This window comes from Populus trichocarpa, chromosome 2 (assembly GCF_000002775.5).
Source record: "Populus trichocarpa isolate Nisqually-1 chromosome 2, P.trichocarpa_v4.1, whole genome shotgun sequence".
Taxonomy (NCBI): domain Eukaryota; kingdom Viridiplantae; phylum Streptophyta; class Magnoliopsida; order Malpighiales; family Salicaceae; genus Populus; species Populus trichocarpa.
Genome location: NC_037286.2, coordinates 2031127 through 2055082, shown reverse-complemented (window position 1 = coordinate 2055082; position 23956 = coordinate 2031127). Strand labels below are relative to the sequence as shown.

Here is a 23956-nt window from a genome sequence, read left to right as displayed (position 1 = left end):
ATAATTGTAAATAAATCTGATGGGAAAGTTAATGAACTCTTATAAAAGGATGTAATTGCGAATATTCTAAAATACTTGAGTTCAAATCAATAAAATTATAAGTTTGGAATCCAATTACAAATGAGTATATATACCGATTAGGGAATCCAATTTAGAAGAAGATTTTTTTAATTACTTTAAATGAAAAAAAAAATTGAGAGAAAAAAGGTGGGATATTTTTTTAGGTTTATATTACATGGTAATCACTTGCGGTGTTTTTCATAAACTAGAAAGAACAAGTTCCATGATATATATCATCTATTCGTGCTTCGTCTCCTGGCAATTGACCTGCCGATCGATGAGCATATGCACAAAACAATTTGCACCGCCAGGGACACCACCGCGAATACCCTTGTCTTGTGAGAGTAGCACCGGTCTCCCTTGACCAAGATGGCAATGGGGATAGCAACATCACTCAGGCAACCAATGACCACTGCAATGACCAAAACGCATAGAAATGGCGTCGAAAGAATAGCCCAAGCTGGCGAGTCCATGCTTGTCTCTTCACTAAACAAAGACGTTTAATCTCTCTATTTTCACTAAAGTTTAAGACTTCTCCCTCATAAAACTTCAGCCCAGTAGTTGTGTTTATATACAAAGTTATTTCGATTCAATGAGGGAGAATTAAGTCTCACACATGCACCCTTCTGATTTGATCATGCGTCTAATTAAATCTCTCCACGCAATATATTTTCCCAGATTTGTTCTTGTCATGCTTAAAGATACGTGAGATCTCACTTTTTTCTTTGAAATTACAAACCACACAAAAAGTTTTTCTTAAAAAAATAATACAGAAACCCATTTTTTAAATCCAAGATTGTATTGTTAAAGGGGTGATTTTGAAAACATAAAATACATCTCAATACAAATGAAAACCTATATTAAACCTTCAAACTTCTTAACGATCTTAGTAACTTCATGATCTTAAAAAGAATTATTGCAATCTGTTAAGTTCTTAATGCTTTAGAGCAACCCATTAATGGACCAAGTTAATGCAGATCTGCCAAATCACCGGCGTGTTGGAGCAATACAAAATGCTGCTAGCTTATAAATCAGTGCGCTGATGTTTAACAGGGCAACAATTTCTTTCCTGAACAATGATTCAATTTTGCCTTTGCTTAGCGTGTTACTTGATTATCCTAGGTGTGGTTGTACCTCTAGATGTGTTAGTGTTGAAAACTGGCTCTTCAGATCACGGCTGCGTTTCAAAAATGGAAGAAGTAATGGCGATACTTAGTCTGGTTTGGATCGGCCCCTTAGCCCTTATTGTTGCCTGTATTTCTTCTCTGTTCAAAGAGGAAGAAAGTCATTAGAGCACAGGAATATGTCATGTAATGAAAAAAACAACAGATAAATGAACAAATGAGTTTGCACTACTCTCCTCTCTCTCTCTCTCTCTCTCTCCACCTCTCAATTATGCCCATGTAAACAGTTAGAGAGAGTGATCTGCAACGAAAATGGGCTTCTGATGGTGAATGATTATCCTCGATTTATTGGCATGTTTGTTTTTTGGATATAAATATTGATTAATTGAAGCTGTGTCTTGTTCCATGGTGAATTAGGTTTAGTGATGTCTTTTAACAAATAACCTTCTGAAACAGGTGGAAATCCAAAGAAACAACTTAAAAAAGAAGTCTGTAGCCTGGATTCCAGCGACCAAAGGATTGCATGAAAAACAGGCAGGAGTGTTTTAAACTCAAGATTATATTTTTTAACCATGAAAAACACCTATAAAATAATAAAAATAAATCCAAGTGAACCCGCTTATGCTCTTGAGCAACTTAAAAATCTGTTAAAAATAAAATTAACATGAAACCAAAAACTTCCTCTGTGTTAGATTTACTTTTTTCATGCAATTTTAAAATAACAAAACTATTTAATAAAATTTAATAGTTGATATTGAAATTAATATCAACCGGAATTTTTTCTCTTTATCACTAAAATTCAATAATTTTTTCTATTTTTTTCGGACCAATCTAGATTTTAGCAACTAGAAAGTTGCATAAAAATCAAGTCAAGAGTGATTGACACTCGAAAACCTATTTTTCAATCATGTTTCGAATCGAAAAACTCTTAATAAAAAATCTAAAAACCTAAGTGCACCCAATTATACCCTCAATTAACTTAAAAATCAGTCCAAAGATAAAAAAATAACTTGAAATCCAAAAACTTCCTAGTATAAGATTTTTTTTCATGCAATTTTAAAATAAAAAAAAAAACACCTCTATTAAACTCATTTTATCTAATAGGACATATTTATACAAAAAAGTTTTTTTTTTCTCTACCATCAAAACTCAATGATCATTTTTCTCCTTTCAGATTAGAAACTAAAAAAATATGGAAAATGAATCTTTGGACTAAGATTGATTTTTAAAAAACATAGGGACTAATAATCTTAACCTTGAGGGGTGTAACTCAATTGGTCAGATTCTAAGTTTGCTTCCTATAGGTCACTAGTTTGAATCTCACAAATCTCAGGTTCACTGGAGACTTACATGATTGTTAATTTTAGAGCTCGTGGGATTGATCGTGGCGCGAGTAAGTTAACCCAGATATCAACGTTAATTAAAAAAAAAACAATGGCTGAGCATATCAAAACATTGGTAACGATCAATTAATTCATGCATATTAAATTCAAAATTTATTTATTTATTTTATTGTCATGGTATTCTAAAATCAGCCCATTTGGAGTAATAAATATATAAATTCAGAATTCAGTTGACAACCTTCCGGCTGGGAAATATTTGTTGGGCTGGCATGGGCTTTGGGTTACGAACCAATGATCTAAATTGGTGACCACCTGCTCGGCCCTCTACCATCCTGCCGACGTTAGGTGTCACGTGACTCGCGGGATTTCCCCGAAAGTCTCGAATAAATTTTAATGGGTCTTGTTTGCGAGTCTTTTCAGCACATCCATATATTTATTATAAATACAATAGTAATCAGATCCCATTCGAAAGTTCACCCCGCTGGAGATGGATTCTGGCTTATATAGATTAACTTGAATTAATTTTAAAAATTTTAATATTTTTTATAAAAAAATTAAGAAACAAATAATGTAAATAATAAAATTTAAAAGATTATTTCAAAAAAAAATTTATCTCATATTGAAAAAACATAAATTTTTTCTTGTGAAAATAAAATATATATACTAAAGGGTTTCAAATCCCACATAAAAAATAAATTTTTTTATGAGTATAAAGTATATATACTAAAAGGTTTTAAATTTTACATTAAAAAAATAAAATATTTTTCTAGTATTTATATAATAAACCTTAAAAGGAGTTAATATATAACTAAAATACATAAAAAAATAGGTCTCTGGCTAGAAGAAAAAACATGTTTAAAAAAAAAAACAGGTCTCAATCGGGTTTTTCTAGGTTGTCCGGGCCACGGGTCAACCAGGTTTTGCTTATGCCGGTCTTTTGCCTTGTCCAGACCGGTCCAGCCACCAAGTTGATTTGTAGGTTGGTCCAGATTTAATAACTATAATAAATATTAGTTGAGCCGATAATTTTTTATTTTTATATTTACTTTTTAATTCACGTTCGTTTTTTTTTCTTGTTAAATTGAGAATGCCAAATGAATTCATCCAGTGAACCTGGGAGAATAATTTATTAGTTTTCTATTATATTTACTTAGAAATTAACGACATTAGTAACGTCATTGTTGCACACCGGTGAAGGAGCGTCTCCATGAGGGAGAGGTCGTATGGATTTTAGTTTTTGGTAAAATAGTGGATGGGTAGAAATAAATTATGAAAACCATCTTAAATGTGTTTTTCCAATCAATATCAACTCAAGGAAAGTGAAAAAAATAAAAACAAAAACTTGTTTGATAGTTCTCCGTATAAAAAATATCACGCATTCAATCATGGGATCTTTTTTTAAAGCTGAGTTAATTATAAACCAGTCCCTTTAGTTCATTGAAACAAATAAATTAATCCATCTACTATGAAAAATTATGCAACAGTCCTTTCACCGTTAAATTACTAACAAATTAATATGTCGGTTTTAACATTTATACACAAGATACCATTTGATGCATGAACAGTGACTGACCGACAGCAGTTATTTATGAATAGTATTGAAAATATAAGGACTTGATTGTACAATATATATTATGAAATTATAAAGACTTAATTGAAACATTTGTGAAACTACAGAGATTGAATATAACTTTTGCTAAAAATTTCAACAGCGCCTTTTCTTCCTTGCATTGCTATTGTCAAGGCTCCATTGTTACGATTGAAACTATATATTTTTAAATTTTAAATATTTAATTTTTATTAAATTTATTATGATTTTGAATTGTTTTAATGTGTTGATCTTAAAAATAATTTTTAAAAAATAAAAAAAATATTATTTTGATATATTTTTAAGCAAAAAACACTTTAAACTGCAACCATTACAACAATCCCAAATATATTAAAATCAAAGCACCAACCCTTAAGCCTTAAAAACACCCTTAATCATCATCAAACCTATCGTTTTTATCTTCTAAGACAATACCACAACAGTATTAAAAAAATATCTTAAAACTTAATTTAAATACAAAAATTCAAAATTTTAATGTCCATGTCCAAAAATTTCTGTCTTAAAACATGAAGTAGTATTAGGTCCAAATTTAGTATTAATAAACTCTTGAAGATGAGGAGTTTCATTTCATTGTGATCTTGACTCTAAACGAGCACTAAGTGATCGAAACTATAAGTATTATTTAATAATTTTGTATAGCACATGGATTAAATAATTTATTTCTATAGGGACTAATTTACCAAAAACTTCTTTTATTTTCCCGTCTTCTTGATTTTGAGAGCTATAAAGTACTCTCTTGGTAACATTTTTTTAGTTCACATGCATATATATGGCCATATAACTTAGTAATAAAAATTTATTGGTGACATATAATTTTCAATGTCACTCGCAGAAACATAAAAAAGGAATGTGAAGTTTTTGTATCATAATATACCTTTATAACTTTTTTAAGAAGTCTAATGAAAGCAAAGCAAAAAAAAAAAAAAAAAGTATTCCAAGAGAAGAAAGAAAGAAAAACAGGTACAGCACTGGCGTGTATTTTTGCAATAGCCGTTAGCCGCCACTGGCGTGTAAAAGCAGACACGTGTAAGCTTGACAAATTGTCACTTTCACCCACCCTGCTACTCAAACCACAGATAACACAAACAAGCTACCCTTTTTTATTTTATTTTCTCTCTCTTAAAATTAAAAAAAAAGAGAGAGAATATATTTTAGACATTCTTGAGGTGTTGCCGTGTTTGGTTCAGGAGGTCAACGGGTTCTGTTAAAAAACAAAACAAATAAAGAAAAGACTTTGCTCTTAAGTTAGGTTTCATTTTTATCATTTCTCGGTATAGAAAAAAGCTAAACAGGAAATATCAATATGAAAATAAAAAATAAAAAATAAAACGTTTAAGACGCTCCACAGCTCCACAGCTCTATGATTTTAGGTCTACCAACTGGTGGTTATGGCTTGAAACTCTCTTAAGCAATGAAACACAAACAACCACCTTAACCATTGATTATCTTGTTGAAGAACTTTCTAGCTTGTTTTGCAGACATTGTTTAGATAAATGTTTTTTTTCTCTTTGTTTTACACGTGAAAAACTTAGAACGATATGACAGACATATATTCTTAAACATTTCAGTTTCTTGTTGAAATAAAATATTAATAGTAGTTGGTGTCCATGTTTAAAAAACAACACTATAACTGCTGGATTCCAGTTATTATATATAATACAAGCAATTTAATTGGGTTGGTGTTATTGCACCAATCATAAGGAGGTTTCTTCTTTCTTAGAATAATTTCTCTTGGAATTGGTTTCTTGTGTTTATTGAGCTCTCTCTGTTCCCCGCCAAAGGAGCTCATTTTGAGAGTTATCAGGTTTTTTGCTGGACCCTTTTGCACTTTCTTTGCCTTTTGAGTTGTTATAGTGGTGTTATTGATGCAGTGTTTGTCCGTGGTAGATGTTTTTTGGATAGTTGATGGTGTTTGTGAATTGAGTGTAACTGGTGATGATGATCAAGGGAAGCTAATAGATAACACAGTCATGAAAGTTTTGCTATTTAATTTTGGTATTATTAAGCATCTTTTTGTAATTTATAGAAAAAAAAAGATGGTGTTTAATTTGGGGTTCTCTATATTATGTGTGTCGTGATTGACTTTTGATTTTTCTTGTGATTACACCGTTCTTTTGCTTTCACGATGATGCTGATGATGGTCACAAGGACCGGGGTGTTTGATTATTGGGATGTGTCAATCACTGTGGTTATTGCTTGTTGGTGTTCTAACTTGATGCATGTGGGCTATTCTAAGATATCAAGATATTGATAGCAATATTACTTTTATGTGATTTTTTACCTTTGAACATGACTTTGATCTTGCATAAACCTCGAAATAGTCCTCGAAATCGTAATGATAGCAGAGATAATAAATATGGTTTTCTAAGTGAATAAGGATGCATAGCTGTGCACTGTGTGCTATGAATAATTTCTGTTTATTTTATTTGAATTAGTTGAAAGCGAGTCTGAAAAATCAAGCTCTTGAAGTTGTTGTATAGTCTGAGAATCTGAAACATATCTTGATGGCTTTATCAATTCTTTTCTCTTTAGCTGTTGGAATTTGCTAGCTCATCTACATTTCGTGGGGCAATCACCCGACTGTTTGCTGTTCCCTTGTGCGTCATTCGATTGATGGAAGGACATTGGGGGTGATGCTCTCCATCTGAGGTTGAGAGACAGAGAAAAATTTGATTGCTACCTATTACCCAACTTCAAGAAGTCAGAATAACAATTTGCAAGCTTTGCTTACAGGGGACCAGAAACTTGCTTCTTATTCTGATCTGCCTTCCGATCTTAGTAGCATGAAAAGTTATACGAACCACACTCCAGCTGCTGGGTCATACTCGGACATATTGTATGGGGGTTCCTTGTCTTCTCAAAATGGTGCTGAATTCTCATCTAGTGGAGCTAGAAATGAGATAGTATTCATTCCACCTACAAGTGACACGATGAATTTACAATCTGTTGGTGGGCAGTTGAATACAGCAGCAGGTAACCTGGTTGGTGACTCTGTTAGTGGAGATTCCCAGGCTGTTCCGCCAAGGATGCACCTTGGCATTCCAGACTGTGAGCAGAATTTCCAGTCTCAAGGATTACCGCTGAGGCTTGGCATGCAGGTGCAATTTGCAGTTTCTATGCCTTCACTTCAGTATCAGTATCTAAACCAAAATTTCCCTTCATCTCTGAGTTCACATCTGCTTGTGCCAGAGAAGTGGACTTTACCCTGTGAAGGTGATGAAAGCAATCAAAGCAAGGAGTTGAGAGAATTTGAAGGATTGCCTGGATTTGCCGGAAGCAGCCATAACCCTATCAAAACAGAGTCTTCACACAATCCTCAGTACATAGTTGGCCTCAGAGATATGCATGCTGAAATGAATATGTATGGATTGTCTGGTTATGCTAACACACTCTTGAACTCCAGATACCTCAAGTCAGTGCAACACTTGCTCGATGAGGTGGTTAATGTAAAAAAGGCTTTGAAGCAGCCTCAATCCAACAAATGCTCCGATGACTTCAAGGAGAGTGATAGGAGGCCGAGTAGCTGTTCTATGCTTCCCTCATCAAATGTGAAACCACCGGATCCTGCTGAGTCTACTGCCGACTCCACTCCTGAGCTATCGCCAGTAGAACGGCAGGACTTACTTGACAAAAAGACTAAGCTTCTGTCCATGCTGGAAGAGGTTGGTTCAATTCGTCCATACTTGTGCTGATTCTATGCTACATTCATTTTTATCCAATGCTTGCATGATTTTGTAATGGAATCCCTGGATTATTATCAAAACTGACAAAATATATAACCGAAATTAGCATTTTCATTACAAATGTTTTGGAGCCGTACATGCTCTTGAGGGAAGAAATCCTTTTTATGTTGAGCTTCATTAAATATTTTAGATCAGAAATGGTAGCATGTGAGAGAAGTTTCTAAGGAAAAGATACGGTGTTTCATGTAACTGGTTTGGTAGCTGGTATGGTTCAGATGGAGATACGAGAGGGAAAATGAAGGATTGCAAGATAAATTACATCAAGTTCATAATAGCTCCTCCTTGATTCCTTTGTTTTGTGAATGATTTGTGTTTACGCTTTATGGCTTTCTATATCCTCAGCCATCATATGGACGGAGCTGTTGTCTCTATGTACTTTTACTTTACTAAGGTTTATGACCTTTGTTGAAAGGTTTCTTGTACGTTCTGTAGGTAGACAGAAAATACAAACAGTATTACCATCAAATGCAAATTGTGGTGTTATATTTTGACACGGTGGCTGGTCATGGGGCAGCTAAATCATATACAGCACTCGCCCTCCAAACAATTTCTCGTCACTTTCGCTGTTTGCGCGATGCAATCAGTGGCCAAATAGAAGTTATCATGAAAAGGCTTGGGGAGCAAGGTACTTCACCAAATGGTCAGGGAGGTATACCACGTCTCCGTTATGTAGATCATCAGACCAGACAACAGAGGGCTCTCCAGCAGCTTGGTGTGATGCGACATGCTTGGAGGCCTCAAAGGGGGCTCCCTGAGAGCTCTGTTTCAGTCCTTCGAGCTTGGCTCTTTGAGCATTTCCTTCATCCGTATGTTACTGGATACTTGCTTTCCAAATAATATTTGTTCATTTTGAAAAAGGATATCTCATTAATTCTTTCTGAATTTGTTTGTTTCACCAGCTACCCGAGTGATTCAGAGAAAATCATGTTAGCAAGGCAGGCAGGCTTGACCAGAAGCCAGGTAGATATCCTGTTATCTAGCAGATTAAACTTCTGTAAATATAAATTTCAAGTGCTTCAAAATATTTTCTTTTTAGGAAACTTTAGTGGAGGGTCTCTTTGTGAGAGTGGCCATTCTTTAACCCACTCTGATATGAACCCTTCTTTCTCTTATCTTATCTTATGGCACGATCAATTTCCTATGCAAATCAGGTCGCGAACTGGTTTATAAATGCGCGGGTGCGTCTTTGGAAGCCCATGGTCGAGGACATGTACAAAGAAGAATTTGGTGATTCAGAGACAAACTCCAAATCTTCTTTGGACGAAACAACCAAAGCCCATGGAGATAAATCAGGCAATCACTTGACATCTGAGAATAGGCTACGTGAGTTGTATGAGAGTGTGACATCTACAGCTGCTGATATTTCCCAGCCAGGGCAAGCCCATGACATAAAATCTAGTCATATTCTTGAATTAGAAATGAAAGAACCTATGGCGAAAACAGTCCTTGAGAATGGTTCTCAGGGACCCAATGTGGCAGAATCTGATATTATGAAATTTCCACGGGACCGAAGGTTGAATATAGATGATGACCATAACTTCTGTCCACATGGGAATATTCCGTGTGGCCAAAATGGTGATGGAAATCTTATGTCTGCTGCTGCTACATATGATGTATCACACTTGAATGGATTTGCAGTAGGCAGCCAGATGTCTCTTGCATTGGGATTGCAAAGTAACGACAGTGATTCATTTCCCACGTTTGATGGGGCCCATATGAGAGGTAACACTATATCAGCTTCCTCGGTGGGGCATAATGAGGTGGATTATCACTGTATGGATACAGGAAAGCAACAAGACAGGATTGCCAATTCCCATCGGTTACATGATTTTGTGGTTTAAGAGAATCCTTCTAGCTTTACGAGGGAGTTTCATCAATCCTGCCAAGAGAAGGATTGATGGAGTTTTGGATAACATAAAGCAGAAGAAAACAAGCTCAGTGATATTGGTTTGCTATTCATTCAAGCCCCGTGCTCTTCTCTTGGTTTGAATAGAAGAAACCCAACACCCTTACAGTCACAGACATAGATGTAACATAAGGGCATGGTGCCTGCTTGTAATATACGTACAGATTACAGGGATTGTAGATATATCTGTGCATCTACAATAAGATTTTTGTGATCTTTTGTACTCTTAAGGAATTTCTACAAGCTCTCCCTAATTGTGACACTGATGTATCATTTCATTCCTAATTCTGAAATAAATGTGATTTGCGAATTAGTTCGAGTTTCTGTGAGATGTTTTGATGGATGTAAATCCTTACAACATCTGTCGATAACTTTGCTCTCTTTTCGTATTTTTCGTTATATTGTTGCAGAATGGTATCATGCAAAGCATCCTTTCACCCCAAACCTGAAGTTTTGCTTAACCAAATGTCACCAACATAAAAATTGACTGAACTTTCTCTGCTCTTTCCTTCTCGTTTCGCGTCTTGTCTTGATCTCAGGCAGCTAATTTACTTGGTTGTGGTCCCAAAATCCAAATCTATGCTTGCTGCTATCTGGTTTCTTGGATTCTGTCGTCTTATTCCTCTAGTCTTTTTGATGCAGATGGAAAGTAAAAATAACGAACGAAGACAAAAATTTTAATGAGTGAAAGGGTGCAGATGTGAATTTTAAATTCACATGTTTTGTTTTTTCTAAAATAACAATTCTCAAGTCCTCTTTTAGAATATTTATAAAGTTTTAAATATACCAGAAATCCTACCTAAAATAAAAAACAAAATAAAAATTAAAAATTATGAAGAAAAGAAGCATGAAATCTGAAAATAACAATGAAAATCATAAAAATTATAAAATCCGGGGTCTCGGGACGAGATTTTCAGAATTAAAAAAAAAACAGGCTTCGAAAACACCTGTAAAAATTTAAACGTGATTCAATAATCGGATCAAAAGTTATGATCCTTTTGAACCACTATTTTGGTCTAGCGTGACCAGACTTCTTTTTAGACTTCAACATTTCCCATTAATTTATAAATATATCTCCTAAATCATCTATGTAATTTGTTTGTTGTAGATACTTGTCTAATTATAACAAATCCATACTTAATTGTTTAAAATCACTCGGTATTGCAAGTCTAATAATTACTTCACTTTTTCAGTCGTTTAAATTTTTTTTTATGAACATATGTTGTTGGTTAATTTATATACACTGCTTCCTTCCCATGTCCTTTACGTTGTATCTTTTTGTCTGCTGGTCCACTATCTTACATGCTTCCTTTTTACTTCTGATAGATGCTTGAACCTCATTGCCATACCATGTGTTTTTAGCATATCGCTTTCCTCGAAGAGCTTGAGAGTGCCATTATTCGAAGTACCATATACCAATACCTATCACTCCATTAAATCATGAACCACGTCTCTTTACTATGGCTACGCTCACTTTCTACGCGCAAGTTTCTGTTTCTCGTTATTTAGATTTCTGGGCTCACCACCCTTCATCTGATCTATTTTTTCAGGCCATTATGGCCACCAACTAATCAGTTAAATTTTAAAACTAGGCACTTCAAAAATTGGGTTTATTAATTCCTGCGTGTGGCAATGGCCTACACAAGTGCTGTAAAGCTGACAGAATTTATACTTTTAAATTTGCTGGAATAATTCAGATAATGCAGACACTTTAATCTTACGAGTGTGGGCCTTCCAGTTCCAAGGTAAACAACAATGTTAGGAAACCAGAGAGCGACAACTGGAGGTGGCCAAAGGAACAAAGATAGCAATCATTAATAAAGCATCCAAAGGACTATCCCAAAGAATACACCGAGAACCAGTCTTATCAGCACATGGAAATCTATATCAGATAATAATATAAATTATACATAAATTGAGATAATTTTATGATATGATATAGAATCAAATCTCACCATCCCATTATCTCTAATTAAAACTATAATTTTAATAGAAAGTAGCGTGTATTTATGCAAATTTAAAGCCTAAAGATAGCACAAGTTTTTGGATAGAGAGAACACAGATGTGATTTTTATTTCTTACTTGCTCTTGAAAGATTGTGATATTCAGATTCAGTGTCCTTTCAACATCTCTATGATTGTAGCACCTAACAGGAAAAAGCTAGATATTCCTATATGGTCACAGTCTCAGAAACAGACAATCTTAAAACTGGGAGTGTGCAAAAGATAGCCAACCTTTTCTCTTTTACAGATGACAACAGTCCAGTGAACAGAACAATTGTTACATATCAAAGAACTCTCTTCCTTGTGACATGCTAGAGAGAGATAATTACACTATTTTTAGCTGACAGTACTTTTGAGTCTCCCAAAGAAATGTAAGTGCAAGCATTAAAGCTGAAGGATTGATGCATTTGCTTTTGGGTTTATACACGAAGTTAGGGGTGGGGGGACCATCTCCTGCCATCAGCTTCTGCATCTTTACTCACCCAAGTAGCTTCTCTTCGAGGGTTGTCTCTTAGCATTATAGCTTTCAGGTGCTTACATTTAGACCTGCTCATTTTTCAGAGAGAGAGAGAGGGTCCTCACTTTCTTCTGGGAATTGTTATGCTCTAAGCAAAAGAATATAGGCGCTCACAGATTGTTGCATTTATAGCCCTAGACTTCTGGAATTCAATTTTTTTATGCTTATTACAGTTAACAGAACATTTTAGACTTCAGGGTAGGAGTTAGTTGGCAAAGACTAATTAAGATGTTGGTTTGACTTGTTTCTTCTGTTCTCATCCCTTTCCTGTGCTGTGCTTTTACCAGTTCTTATTTCGTATTCCCCCCCCCCAAGGGTTCCACATATTGGAACTCTTAGAAAAATCTCTCTCTCTCTGTTTCTCTCTCCGACGTCTCTCCCCCTATTCCAATTATGTTCTGAAGAGTTCTTTCAGAAATTTGTTTTACTTACAGTTCCGGCTTCAATTCTGCTGCTTCATAATCGCACTCAACTGGGTTTCTTTCGGTTTGGTATTATTGGATTTTTTATTTGCCTGTAGTGATTCGCTTTATGATTGTGAACTTCATTTGGCTGTGACGTCTTGCGATGCCTATTAATGCAGCAACTCTTTATGGCTCTTGATTCCAGTTGCTTTAAGTGCAAGTTAGGACAGAATGCCACTTCAGAGCTGCAAGTCATAACTTGTGTGACCTTCTTCTTAATGATCCACCAACTTGTCTGTCTTCTTGTTATCCAGTTATAAATGCATGAGAAACCCAAGTTTTGCTTTCTTCCAAGCTTGATATTGCCTTTTTTTGGCTTGCCAAGCCATTATTTTGGAATCAAACCTGGTAGTTTGGTTCTGATTCTTTCTTCGTTTATACCATATTGACAAATCATGTTTTAGAATCTTCTCTTAAGTTGCAAATTATTACCTTTGTGCCTTCGCACTTTAATGGTACCTATGGGTTCACAAGACTCACCCCCAAATCCAGCTTCTGGCATGCTACACCAATTCATTATCTCAGACTCCATTGCTAGTCAAAACCAATTTCAAAGTCAGAATTTCAGCGTTTTCGGTCCAGACTTGCGAGGCAGCAACACATTTTCTCAGTCTCATGGTGTATTGCCAAGCATAAAGTCTCTCGAGGAAAGAATGTCTAGGTCAATAGACCTAGTCCAAGTTCCCTCGGCAGTTCAAGAATCTGAGATTAGCCATACCAGACACCTAATGGATCTTCTTGGAGCGGCAAATGAGACTAATCATCAAGCTCAAAGGTTATCACTGTCTCTTGGTTCTCGGATGCTTGTTCCCCAATTTCAGTACAGGCAGAGATCCTTTAATTCGGATCTCATGAGTCCTAGTTACTTAGTTCCTAGAGAAGAAGCAAGGGAAGCATATAATCTTGGAGGTGAACAAGTAAACAACGACTATTCTCTCACTGGTAGTGGATTTCCTCAATCATCAACCTCATTAAGTAGACCATCTACTTCTTACGGAACAGAATCTTTTGCGGTTGCTATAGGGAATTCAAGGTATTTAAAGCCTGCTCAGTCCCTGCTAGAAGAAATTGTGCATGTAAGTTGCCAGGCAGTTGAAATTAGCAATGAAAAGTATGTTGGGAAATTATTTCCTTGTGGCCAAAGAGGATCTCTAAGACTTTCTTCTGAATTAAAAGTAGAGCTGTGGGGTATTGGGCTTGTTCAAGCCGAGAAACATGAACTCCAGCTTAAAATTGCAAAGCTTATAGCATTGTTGAAGGAGGTAAGTCCAAAACTCCACACTGTATTAAGTTTATATGTTCTGTGTCAGCAGGCTAACTTTGATCGCGTCCGAACTCGAAAACCGATGAGATATTTTGTTGATTTCAGGTTGAGGGAAGATATGAGAAATACTACCATCAAATGGAAGAAGTGGTATCATCATTTGAGGAAATAGCTGGTTTAGGAGCGGCCAAATCCTACACAGCTCTTGCGCTCCAAGCCATGTCCAAGCATTTCTGCAACTTGAGAGATGCTATAGTGTCCCAAATCGATGAGACAAAAAGAAAATTCTCTCGAGATTTACCAAAAATCAGCACAGAATTGTCACAACTTAGCTTGTTTGATAAAGAGACCAAACATAACCGGATATCTCTTCAACAGCTTGGAATGATGCAAAGCCAAAGGCAAGCATGGAGACCCATCAGAGGGTTGCCAGAGACTTCTGTAACCATCCTTCGCTCTTGGCTTTTTGAACACTTCTTGCACCCGTAAGTGCTAGCGAAACTCTATGGTGATCATACTCTTACTAAAACTGTGATTTACCCACTTCATTTGTCACACACAGGTATCCAAATGATTATGAGAAACTAATGTTAGCATCGCAGGCAGGCTTGACAAAGAATCAAGTAAGTTTTTAATCTTTCATTAACATGTTACCTTTCTTTATAGTTTAGCTTGACACCGATAAAGTTGTGGGCAATTCATTGTTGTTTTAGGTATCAAACTGGTTTATAAATGCTCGAGTCCGGCTATGGAAGCCTATGATAGAAGAAATGTACAAAGAGGAGTTTGCAGATCACTCAGAGGACTGAAGGAAAAGGTTGATAGCTAAGTCAATTCCTTCTTCAAGCTGTGTTTCGTTGTATCTTTTATGCAATAGGAAATCAACATCCTCTTCAATCATTCATCCTTGAAAATCTGAGAACAGTCTAGACCTGTGATTTTCAGGAAAAGCACAAATTGCCATGGGAGCAGATCCTACGCAACTAAGCTGTTTCAACTTTTGATGTTTATTTTCTATCACTGTTTAAAAAATTTGGTGAGAGCAACATGTCCAAGCTAGCAAATGCTAAGCAGCTTGATAGGCATTGATTACTGCAGTACTAGGACACCTAGGAATCTTGTCAGTATCATACGTGATGGCAAATGCATGCATGTAACCTGGACTACTTGGGATCACTCTCAAGACTGAAACGGATAAAGCACTGGCATTAGTAAAAAAAAAAGACAAAGTTGTCACATCTTGTTATCGGCTTGTCTTCTTTCCAATAAAACGTGTGTGTGTGTGTGTAACTTCTATTATCTATTATAAAACCTGGACCACTCTTTAGCTGATTCAGGTTTATACCGATCGAAATTGAAGAAAAAACATAAGGGAAAGAATTGATCTGGCCTTAACCATTCAAAAATTCAAGTTGATAATTAATTCGATCGACGATATAATTCGATCAAAACCCTACCGAAAACCCTCTTATTTTTTCTTAGAAAAACAAGATTTTTGTCAAAAACAAGTCAGTTCTTGACACATAACTCGGCTTGCACCAGTTCAGGTTTCAAAACCATGCTTGCGTATCAGACATCTTTGTGAAACAAAAAAAAAAAGAAAAACCATATATAGTAATAAAACCAAACATGCCCTCTTGTTAACTAAAAACGCAAATTCCTTCCCTTCTTTCTTTTTTCAATTATCTGCAGATCCAGAAGGCGTTGAGGAGTACTCCCCCATGAGTTGTTCAAGAAACCAAAGCCTATATTGGAGTAGAATTGAATGAGTGTTAGCGGTGTTCTTTTCATTTTCTTTAATTGTGATCTTTTTGCTTCCTGCTGTTAATTCTTATTAGGAGTTCTAATTAATTTGAACACATTTTGTGGCAGAATGTAGTTGAATTTTCCCTGTCTTGGATTGATGTTGAAATTAATCTAATATGTTGGATTAGTGATGAAAAATATGTGTTTTTTTCGTAATTTTTTAAATTCAAGCTTTAAAATTAATATCCGAGAAGATTTATTAAATCTTTTTAAATGTGCTGAATCAATGTGAAGAATGCGTTTTTAATTTTTTTCAGAAAAAAAAAATTAATTGTCTGCAAGTTGATTAAAAAATATAGTTAAGTTAATATATATATATATATATATATATATATATATATATATATAAACAATTAACATTGGGATAAACAATAATATTAAAAGGATCAAAATAACATATAACTCAGAACTAGGGGACCAAATACACCATTATCCCATCATACTCCATGATGCAAGGCAGATTTTATGAATTTCCCCAACTTTTATAAAACGACAACACCCCAGGAGCCCAGACAGACAGTCCTCTCTCCCTCGCTCTCTGTGCGCGAAAGAAAACAAGAAAGAAACCATGACAAGCAGCTCCGCTTCGTCACGCAAGGTCTCTCTATCAACCTGTACCCTCTCGGCAATCTCCGCATATGCTTATTTTATGCCCTAATTTCTATTTTTTTGTGATCTTTGACTTTGTGTTCATTTTTAAATTTTTTGACTTCATTCTTGCGTAGGCTTTAAGCAAGATCGCTTGCAACAGACTGCAAAAGGAGCTTACAGAATGGCAACTCAGTCCTCCTTCAAGTTTCAAGCATAAAGTCACCGATAATCTCCAACGGTACCGTTTTAATCACGATTTTAATTGATATAGCTTTGATTGGGGATTCTAAATTTGGTTAATTTGGGATTATTTCTTCTCTAAAAGATGGGTGATTGAAGCGAATGGAGCCGCAGGCACTCTTTATGCAAATGAAACTTATCAGCTTCAAGTCGATTTCCCTGAACATTACCCTATGGAAGCACCTCAGGCCAGTGATTTCTTTTTTTTTCTTCTAATTTTGTGATTTTTGCAAATTTATACGAAATAATTATTTGAAAATGAGTGTGATTAATTATTTTATTTGGTTAAACTGATGACACAGGTGATTTTCGCCCCGCCGGCTCCTCTGCATCCTCACATCTATAGCAACGGACATATCTGTTTAGGTATTACTTAACTCGTAGTAGTAACGTTTATTGACATTTCTCTCCTCCGTGTTAGTTTATTGAATTAAAGCATTTCTTTACCTGTAATTAAGTGTTATGATTATTGACTTAGGTATTGCCTAAGCTTTTAGTGCAAATTCCCTTAGGTTTTTGCTCCGATTGCAAGGTCCATGATGCGATTTTAAGATTCTTTGAATAAGTGCTTGCAAAGCATTGTCTCAAGGAGATTTTTAAGCGATGGTGGTTGTCGTAGGTGAGTAGGACGGAGCAGCGCGTGCGTCTTGCTTTTTTGACAAATGAGTTTTTTTGAAACAATGGTGTGCGATGGTAGCTCCTACTATCATCAATGTATGGAAGGTCGGTTGTGGTACCTGGAAACAAAATTTACTCCGTCCATGTATTAGTTACTCTGTTAATTAAATGTTATGTTGGGCAGTAGAAGCTAAAAACAAATGTGAAATATAGAAAGCAAACTTTCAATTTGTTTTCTTCCCTGTTGTATTGCTTTCCATCTCAAAAAATTTATCAATTCAATGTTATCATTAGCATTAACTTATTAACCAAGTGGACTATATTTGGATTTTTTCTGGTTGCAAATATTATTTATCCGTGTGAAGGAGGGGTAGGGGTTTGTGCATTACTGCCCAAAGATTCGTTACACTTTTCCATCTCCAGAAGACAATGAAAATAATCTTATTTGACTTTTCATTTGCTTCCTTCTTGAACCAAGTACATAGTCAGCTGTGCCTGGAACAGATAAATTGTAATATTCTTGTCATTTGTTCTTGGTCCTTGCAGATATACTGTATGATTCATGGTCCCCAGCTATGACTGTTAGTTCTATCTGTATCAGCATTCTGTCTATGTTATCCAGCGCAACCGTGAAGGTTAGGTTCAATTTTGTTGAGAGTTAAAAGCATTTTTTGCTCACTCTACCTTTTCTGTCAAGACTAGTATATAGCAATGCTCATATACACTGTGATGGTTCGCAGCAACGTCCTGCCGATAATGATCGTTATGTGAAGAACTGTAGGAGTGGACGATCTCCCAAGGAGACAAGATGGTGGTTCCATGATGATAAGGTTTAATTCCATTTTGTATTTGTTGTTTGTGTATAACAACAAGGCTACCAGTTCTATTTCTCGTGGATAGTGTGGAATGGGGCCTGGCAAGGCTTTAAGCCCCCAAGGCCCTGGCAGTTTTCCTTTTTCCTTGCCGTGAATCACGTACCTGATATTTTTACTTTGTATTTGGTGCTTCCCTTATGGGATCGCAGACAATCTATACTAATCAAGGAGAACAAATTATATGGATTCTCCTACTATTACTGTCTTATTAGGAACTAAAAACCAAATACAGCTAAGGTCATTAGATTTCCAACAGAACCTGCATGTATTCTAATGGCGTCCGATGTATATCTTCCAGCAGAAATTATTGGAGATTCTGTGGTATGTATTGTCAAGTTAAAAATTTCATATCGCAGAATGGCATGAACACTTTCAGTTGAATGAACATGGAATTTTTAGCTTGAACGGTTCTGTGTGTCATGGTGATTTTAAGCCTTTTATACATGTGGAAGTAAAGGAATGTTGTTGAGCCTGCTGTCTCTGAATAGCCTAGGCGAAAGGGGTTAGCTTTGTGGTTCAAATCATTGTACAAGGTAGGCTTACGAGTGCGTGGGGAAGAGACTTGTTCACATTTATCAGCAAAGGTGTCTCCTCGCCTGTTGCATGAAAAAGAAGGCTTGTTGTCAATGTTTTAAGGTTCTCAAAAGCGTCACCTTTCGATCTTCTTATGCTTCAAGTTTTTATGCCTTTGACAAGGCTCGTCACTCGAAAAAGGAAGGCACTCATCAAGCACCGCTAAATAATATTCACTGCGGTTGCCCCCATTTCTAATAATAACGACACTCTTGTCAGTCTAATCATCGTTTTTATTTTTTTAATATCTATAAATGCTTCAATGAATTATTTTCCCTATATGTTCCGAAAAGTTAATTTTTTTGTGATACTCTATTTTCTTGAATTCGAAATGAGATGACAAGAATGTGATATCGCTTTCAAAGATGGATGGCAGATAAGCTCATGCTTAGGCAGAGTTTACATAGCGTACTGTTTTGAGGAAGCCTGCATTATTGCTTCTTCCTTCCAAATTGCAAGTGGGGACAAAGTCTGTGCCCCTAGACATCCTCTTCTCTATTTCAGAGGGAGTTTGATTTGTTGAGGTTTGGTTATTGGATCAAGTTGCGGCCATAATCAAGTTGCCAAATGGATTATATAAACCTATTATAATTAAGAAGTGGCATGAGATTACGACATTCTAACCTCGGAACTTTGCTTGCTAGAATGATGGAGACACAAATGATAAGTTTCTGGATTCTCTTGTTTCTAGCAATGGTATCTCTTGAATTAAGAGGTGCAAGAACAGCGCTGCTTACACCCAGGTCAATGTCACTAATGCTCTAGATCCTCCCGAGCTACTAGGAAATCGTAACAAGACTTCTCATCCTGAAGTTGTGGTCAACGACAACAAGAATAGATATGGTGGATACTATGGAGGAGGAGGTGGCGGTGGAGATAAGTTTTCGATGTGGGGGGGGACGTAGCAGTGGTGGATGGGGAGGCAGAGTTGGTGGTGGCAGCTGGTATAAATGGGCTTGTTGTGGTGGGAAAGGGAAGGGAAGAGCACGGAGAAGCATGAACAACCCCCAAAGCATAGGAGGGGAGTCTTCAGCAATGAGGACAAAAGGCTTGGAGAGTTTGCGCAATGCATGGGAAGAGGAAGGTGTAGAGGCATGAGGTTGGATTGCCCTCTTCACTGTGGTGGACCTTTCTTCTATGACTGCCATTCTGCCACCATATGTGCAAGGCTCGTTATTTCCTATTTCTCTAGTTAATCCTACTTCTGGCCACTTCTAATCATTAATTTTGCACATGCAAATCATAATGGTGATTTGATGAACTATTGCCTTTTATCTGTGAATATGGATTGATCAGGTATTGATTGGTTTAAGTAATGTGCAAGAAATTATGTTCTAGATGTTTGAATGAGTCGTCTTTGATTGGCTTTGGTTTGAAAATACGAGGTTAATATTTATGCAGGCAAAGCATTACCTGTGAGTGGAAATATTTACAGAGTTATGTATATGTATCTTGTACAACTAGCAAAAGCATCCGTTGTCGTCCAGCGGTTAGGATATCTGGCTTTCACCCAGGAGACCCGGGTTCGATTCCCGGCAACGGAATTTTTCACTAGCTGGCGGGAAAACCATTCTTTTGTCAGACAAATATTAGATGGATACCAATAATTATGATTAACTAAAGGTAAATCTAGCAAGAAAATTATTATTTTACCACCTAGTTAGAGTATGACCCAAAAACTAATACTCATTAGTTAATGATTGTGATATTAATGAAGCTTTCAACACATTAATTTAATATCATTCAAAATTAATAATCATACATTTATGATTAACGTAAATTTAGCCTATCTGTCTAGGTATCTTTCTCCTTTTATTTCAATATTAATTTTGGATTTTTTTGATATTTTCATTTTTTTATTTAGCCTATGGTTAATTAGGGCAAACTATTTAAACTCTTATTCCGGGATTTGAAACTTGTTATAAATTTCAAAAATATTATTGTGTTTTTTTTTAGGATTAAGGCAGGGCTCTTCGGGTATTAAAATCTGCTGATGTAATCCTATCTGAAGATACAAGGCATTCTTGGAAATTACTTCACCGTTATAATATCCGTATTCCACTGGTGAGTTTTTGGCTTTCTGCCTTGCCGTTTTGGAGATTTGTTTTGTTGTTAATCGTGTGGTTTAGATTTGCAGCTGAGTTATCATAAATTTAATGAGTCTCAAAGAGAACAGACGGTGTTAAGGAGGATGAAACAGGGCGAGGTTGTGGTGCTGCTGATCGCGACGCAGGGACACCTGGCATTGGGGGTCCTGATGCAGAATTGGTAAGCATTTTGTAAGTTTTTTAAATAAGTTTCAGCTCCTAGGTTGAAAGAATCCGTTGCGCATGTTTGGTTGATTATGTGGGGTTTAATGGATGCTTGTTTGGAATATGGTTGTTGGCAAAGCTGTGCATGGATGAAAATATTCCGGTTACCCCAATTCCGGGACCTTGTGGTGTTGTTTCCGCGCTTTCCGCTTCAGGCTTGGCTACTAATGAGTTTACATTCGGTAATTTTGATGTAATTTTTTATGCTCATATTGTGTGTTGATATATTTCTGATGTTTTGCTAGCAGCAATAAGATCGTCAGAAACTGATTATACGAAGTATTGTGTTAGTTGGATTTCTTCCTAGGCATGGTCCATCCAGGAAAGAGAGGCTGATGGCTTCTGCAAATGAAGCAAGAACACAAATATTCTATGTTCTTCCACACAAGTTTTCTCAGTTTCTCAAAGAATTTTCATCGCTTTTTGGTGTGTCGAGGTATATATGGCATATCCTCATTGTATAGCACTGTTGATTTTACACATCTTTGCTGTACTGTGCAGTTCTTTCTTAAGTTCTTGAGGATATGCAAGCTCTTACTAGTTCTAGGGCAACACTAAAAAATGTATTGGTTTTATGTTGTAGGCTATTCCAGTTAGATGTGTATAATTCAGATTAAGCAAATTTCTGTGTGCTAGACTTTCTTTATATTAGTTCCAACCCTTTTCAATGCAGTGGTCCAAGTGATTGAAATTAAACCCTGCTATGAGTTCACTTTATGGGGATGATGAGACTTATTGATATTCTGACCTCTGACCTTCACGGATCAAATTAATTCCATTTATTTGTTAAATAGATAAAGATAACGTTATCAAAAACAATAAATGGAAGATGTGAACTGGAATGACAGGCTACATGATTCAAAGTATATGAAATCTGACAAGAACCGGAAAATGATCAAGAAGATTTATCTATACTTTTAGATTCCATTTTTAAAACCTATGGGACGATTTGGAGAAACCCACCTATAGTGAGTATCAGGAGAGTGATGGTGCGGTAAGATAAATGATTTCTTAGTATTGGTTATTGCAGTAAATGTAATTGCATTTCAGGGGGATGTGTCATGGCTCGAGAAATGACAAAAACACATGAAGACGCAGGTTTTTGTTCATTACTTTTTACACAGTTTATCCTGTTCATATAGTGTTTAAGAGTTTGGATAATGATGCTGATTGTGGAAGTTTGAACTAAGTTGTGTAATTTCCCCCAATTGCCATGAATAATAAATATCAGGCCTCGGAAGATGATGATGCCTTATTAGTTACTTATCAGTTGAATTCCAATTTTTGTGTCCTCCTTGTTCACTGATCAAGATGAGTGTGCCTAATCAGTTTTGGTGGGGCACTCTGGTGGAGGCAAAAGAATCAACAACCTAAGGAGGAGATGACACTGCTAATTGAAGGCAGGACAAACTGTTCGGTTGAGACTCCGTCAGAAGTTCAGCTTGAGCATGAATTGAGAGAATTGATCTCCTGTGGGCATACTCTATCTACGGTGATGGCCTATTTGATCAGAGATGCAATGCATCAGTGTTGCATAAATTCATTCCCCACACAAATGCTTCTGAAGTTGACAACGTGGAATCCAGTTAGCTTTGATGTCTTAAAACTTGATGAGCTACTGAATTGTGACTGGTTTTTATTGGGACAAAATATTGTTGCAAGCTAGTAGCAGCAAAAGCAAGACATGTTTAATGGTAACATCAGTTTCATCGGCATGGTCTTTCTTTGTTCCCAAAAGCATTGAAACAATTAATCCTTGATTACCATTTAAGAAATTATTTAGTTCTTCAGGTGCATTGCTTCCTCGTTCATATAAAAATGGGACTCACCATGATAACTATTTTTGGGTCCCGTTTTTGTGTGAGGGACGGAGCAATGCATCGTGTGTGGCTAATAATCTCTCCTATTAACATATGCTCTTGCTCTGTTCTCCAACTGTGGTTATGATTCGCTTCGGTGTGCATGTGGGCAGTCGAATCGGTGGCTGAAGGAACGACTGTGAAGACAGAAAACAATATATTCGCTGGCATTGAAGAAATTTGGAAAGCAACTTGAAGCTGATGATAATTAATTTAGTTCATGTAACTTGCATTGAAGGAATTTTTTCATCGCCTTATTCGTTTTTTGAGTAGAGATGCCAGTTCTAATCCACTTCTGCATTCTCCCCTTGCTTCCAGAAGTCAGCAAGTGTACAATTATTAAAGCAAATCGAAGAAAATGTTTTTTCCTCTAAGAAGTTGAGAGCGGGCAAGGTGAACCACCCAGAGGTTACTGCCAGCATGCTATTAAGGTCCCAGGGCAAGTCCTTTTTAGCCGAGAGGAATGAGGAAGCGGTGAACGAGAACTTAAACATGAAGGCGCTCCCTCCATATTGGCCAACTTTTGAGCGAGATTTCTTACTTATATCGGGTTTTTGTCCACCTGCTAGCCTGTCTTGTATCATGGAATCGCTTTCATTGTTTACTAGGCTTCGTTTTGGTGGGAGATGGTATGCCTTTTATGGGTTCACTACCAGCATGTTTTTTTTTTGTACACTTCATTGTATAAAACTTGACCGATTGATCACCAAGTTGAATGGATCTGATCTCGTGGGATAATAGCCCATCAGTCTATGGAGTACTGGATTGAAAAAAAAAAAAAATCCAATTTTCAATCACCGATGACATATACTTTCTTCCTCCTTTCACTCTTGATTAGAGTTGATCGGTGCATGGTACAACAATAGGGTCACGGTGATCATGGATAACAAAATGATGATGGAACCTTTGTCCATTACAAAGTTGTCAAGAACTAAAAGAAGATATCACTGGGTCAATAGGGTCACAGTGAAGTGGGCTGGATCACGGAACTGGAACCAGCTGTGAGCTTGTAAGCACAAGCTCCAGAGAAGGGGATCGACATCACTGGG

At 36.4% G+C, this 23956-nt stretch overlaps 4 protein-coding genes and 1 non-coding gene across 15 annotated transcripts; all 5 read left to right on the top strand.

The window, feature by feature from the left end:
• Window positions 1-5510: 5510 nt before the first annotated feature.
• LOC7471933 (BEL1-like homeodomain protein 7) lies at window positions 5511-10098 on the top strand. Of its 3 annotated transcripts, none has more exons than XM_052450449.1 (5): window positions 5511-5940; window positions 6870-7798; window positions 8312-8685; window positions 8779-8839; window positions 9031-10098. In XM_052450449.1, exons 2-5 carry the CDS (start codon window positions 6920-6922, stop codon window positions 9718-9720), a joined length of 2004 nt encoding a protein of 667 aa, XP_052306409.1. In that variant the 5' UTR covers window positions 5511-5940; window positions 6870-6919; the 3' UTR covers window positions 9721-10098. The 3 variants fall into 3 exon arrangements, with proteins under 3 accessions (XP_052306409.1, XP_024450352.2, XP_002302014.4); XM_024594584.2 differs by having other exon boundaries at window positions 6669-7798; XM_002301978.4 differs by lacking the exon at window positions 5511-5940 and adding an exon at window positions 6024-6131 and having other exon boundaries at window positions 6669-7798.
• A 1799-nt stretch (window positions 10099-11897) lies between these two features.
• LOC7471932 (BEL1-like homeodomain protein 11) lies at window positions 11898-16027 on the top strand. Of its 3 annotated transcripts, none has more exons than XM_024594588.2 (5): window positions 11898-14031; window positions 14139-14518; window positions 14596-14656; window positions 14747-14850; window positions 15726-16027. In XM_024594588.2, exons 1-4 carry the CDS (start codon window positions 13222-13224, stop codon window positions 14840-14842), a joined length of 1347 nt encoding a protein of 448 aa, XP_024450356.1. In that variant the 5' UTR covers window positions 11898-13221; the 3' UTR covers window positions 14843-14850; window positions 15726-16027. The 3 variants fall into 3 exon arrangements, with proteins under 3 accessions (XP_024450356.1, XP_024450355.1, XP_002302013.2); XM_024594587.2 differs by lacking the exon at window positions 15726-16027 and adding an exon at window positions 14979-15279; XM_002301977.4 differs by lacking the exon at window positions 15726-16027 and having other exon boundaries at window positions 11902-14031; window positions 14747-15279.
• Window positions 16028-16270: 243 nt separating this feature from the next.
• On the top strand, window positions 16271-18360 carry LOC7471931 (probable ubiquitin-conjugating enzyme E2 18). Its single transcript, XM_002301976.4, has 6 exons — window positions 16271-16437; window positions 16565-16668; window positions 16756-16858; window positions 16973-17036; window positions 17835-17923; window positions 18029-18360. Exons 1-6 carry the CDS (start codon window positions 16408-16410, stop codon window positions 18122-18124), a joined length of 486 nt encoding a protein of 161 aa, XP_002302012.4. The 5' UTR covers window positions 16271-16407; the 3' UTR covers window positions 18125-18360.
• A 1848-nt stretch (window positions 18361-20208) lies between these two features.
• TRNAE-UUC (transfer RNA glutamic acid (anticodon UUC)) lies at window positions 20209-20280 on the top strand. The gene has a single exon. It is a non-coding gene; the product is annotated as a tRNA-Glu (tRNA).
• A 320-nt stretch (window positions 20281-20600) lies between these two features.
• LOC18096114 (uncharacterized) lies at window positions 20601-23604 on the top strand. Of its 7 annotated transcripts, none has more exons than XM_024594086.2 (5): window positions 20601-20800; window positions 20874-21004; window positions 21128-21230; window positions 21340-21484; window positions 22378-22768. In XM_024594086.2, the coding sequence occupies exons 3-5, from the start codon at window positions 21134-21136 to the stop codon at window positions 22712-22714; spliced, it is 579 nt and encodes a 192-aa protein (XP_024449854.2). In that variant the 5' UTR covers window positions 20601-20800; window positions 20874-21004; window positions 21128-21133; the 3' UTR covers window positions 22715-22768. The 7 variants fall into 7 exon arrangements, 3 of the variants coding, with proteins under 3 accessions (XP_024449854.2, XP_024449853.2, XP_024449855.2); XM_024594085.2 differs by having other exon boundaries at window positions 20866-21004; XR_002980006.2 differs by adding an exon at window positions 23021-23604 and having other exon boundaries at window positions 20866-21004; window positions 21128-22742.
• The last annotated feature ends 352 nt before the right edge of the window (window positions 23605-23956 follow it).

Bases quoted from the DNA above. Each gene is read 5' to 3' on its own strand.
- LOC7471933 (XM_052450449.1), top strand. From the start codon at position 6,920: ATGAAAAGTTATACGAACCACACTCCAGCTGCTGGGTCATACTCGGAC. The intron at 7,799-8,311 runs GTTGGTTCAATT...TACGTTCTGTAG, and splicing joins TTCTGTCCATGCTGGAAGAG to GTAGACAGAAAATACAAACA. The intron at 8,686-8,778 runs GTATGTTACTGG...TTGTTTCACCAG, and splicing joins TTTGAGCATTTCCTTCATCC to CTACCCGAGTGATTCAGAGA.
- LOC7471932 (XM_024594588.2), top strand. From the start codon at position 13,222: ATGGTACCTATGGGTTCACAAGACTCACCCCCAAATCCAGCTTCTGGC. The intron at 14,032-14,138 runs GTAAGTCCAAAA...TGTTGATTTCAG, and splicing joins TTATAGCATTGTTGAAGGAG to GTTGAGGGAAGATATGAGAA. The intron at 14,657-14,746 runs GTAAGTTTTTAA...TTGTTGTTTTAG, and splicing joins CAGGCTTGACAAAGAATCAA to GTATCAAACTGGTTTATAAA.
- LOC7471931 (XM_002301976.4), top strand. From the start codon at position 16,408: ATGACAAGCAGCTCCGCTTCGTCACGCAAG. The intron at 16,438-16,564 runs GTCTCTCTATCA...ATTCTTGCGTAG, and splicing joins GCTCCGCTTCGTCACGCAAG to GCTTTAAGCAAGATCGCTTG. The intron at 17,037-17,834 runs GTATTACTTAAC...TGGTCCTTGCAG, and splicing joins CAACGGACATATCTGTTTAG to ATATACTGTATGATTCATGG.
- LOC18096114 (XM_024594086.2), top strand. From the start codon at position 21,134: ATGGATGAAAATATTCCGGTTACCCCAATTCCGGGACCTTGTGGTGTT. The intron at 21,231-21,339 runs GTAATTTTGATG...GTATTGTGTTAG, and splicing joins TACTAATGAGTTTACATTCG to TTGGATTTCTTCCTAGGCAT. The intron at 21,485-22,377 runs GTATATATGGCA...GTGCCTAATCAG, and splicing joins TCGCTTTTTGGTGTGTCGAG to TTTTGGTGGGGCACTCTGGT.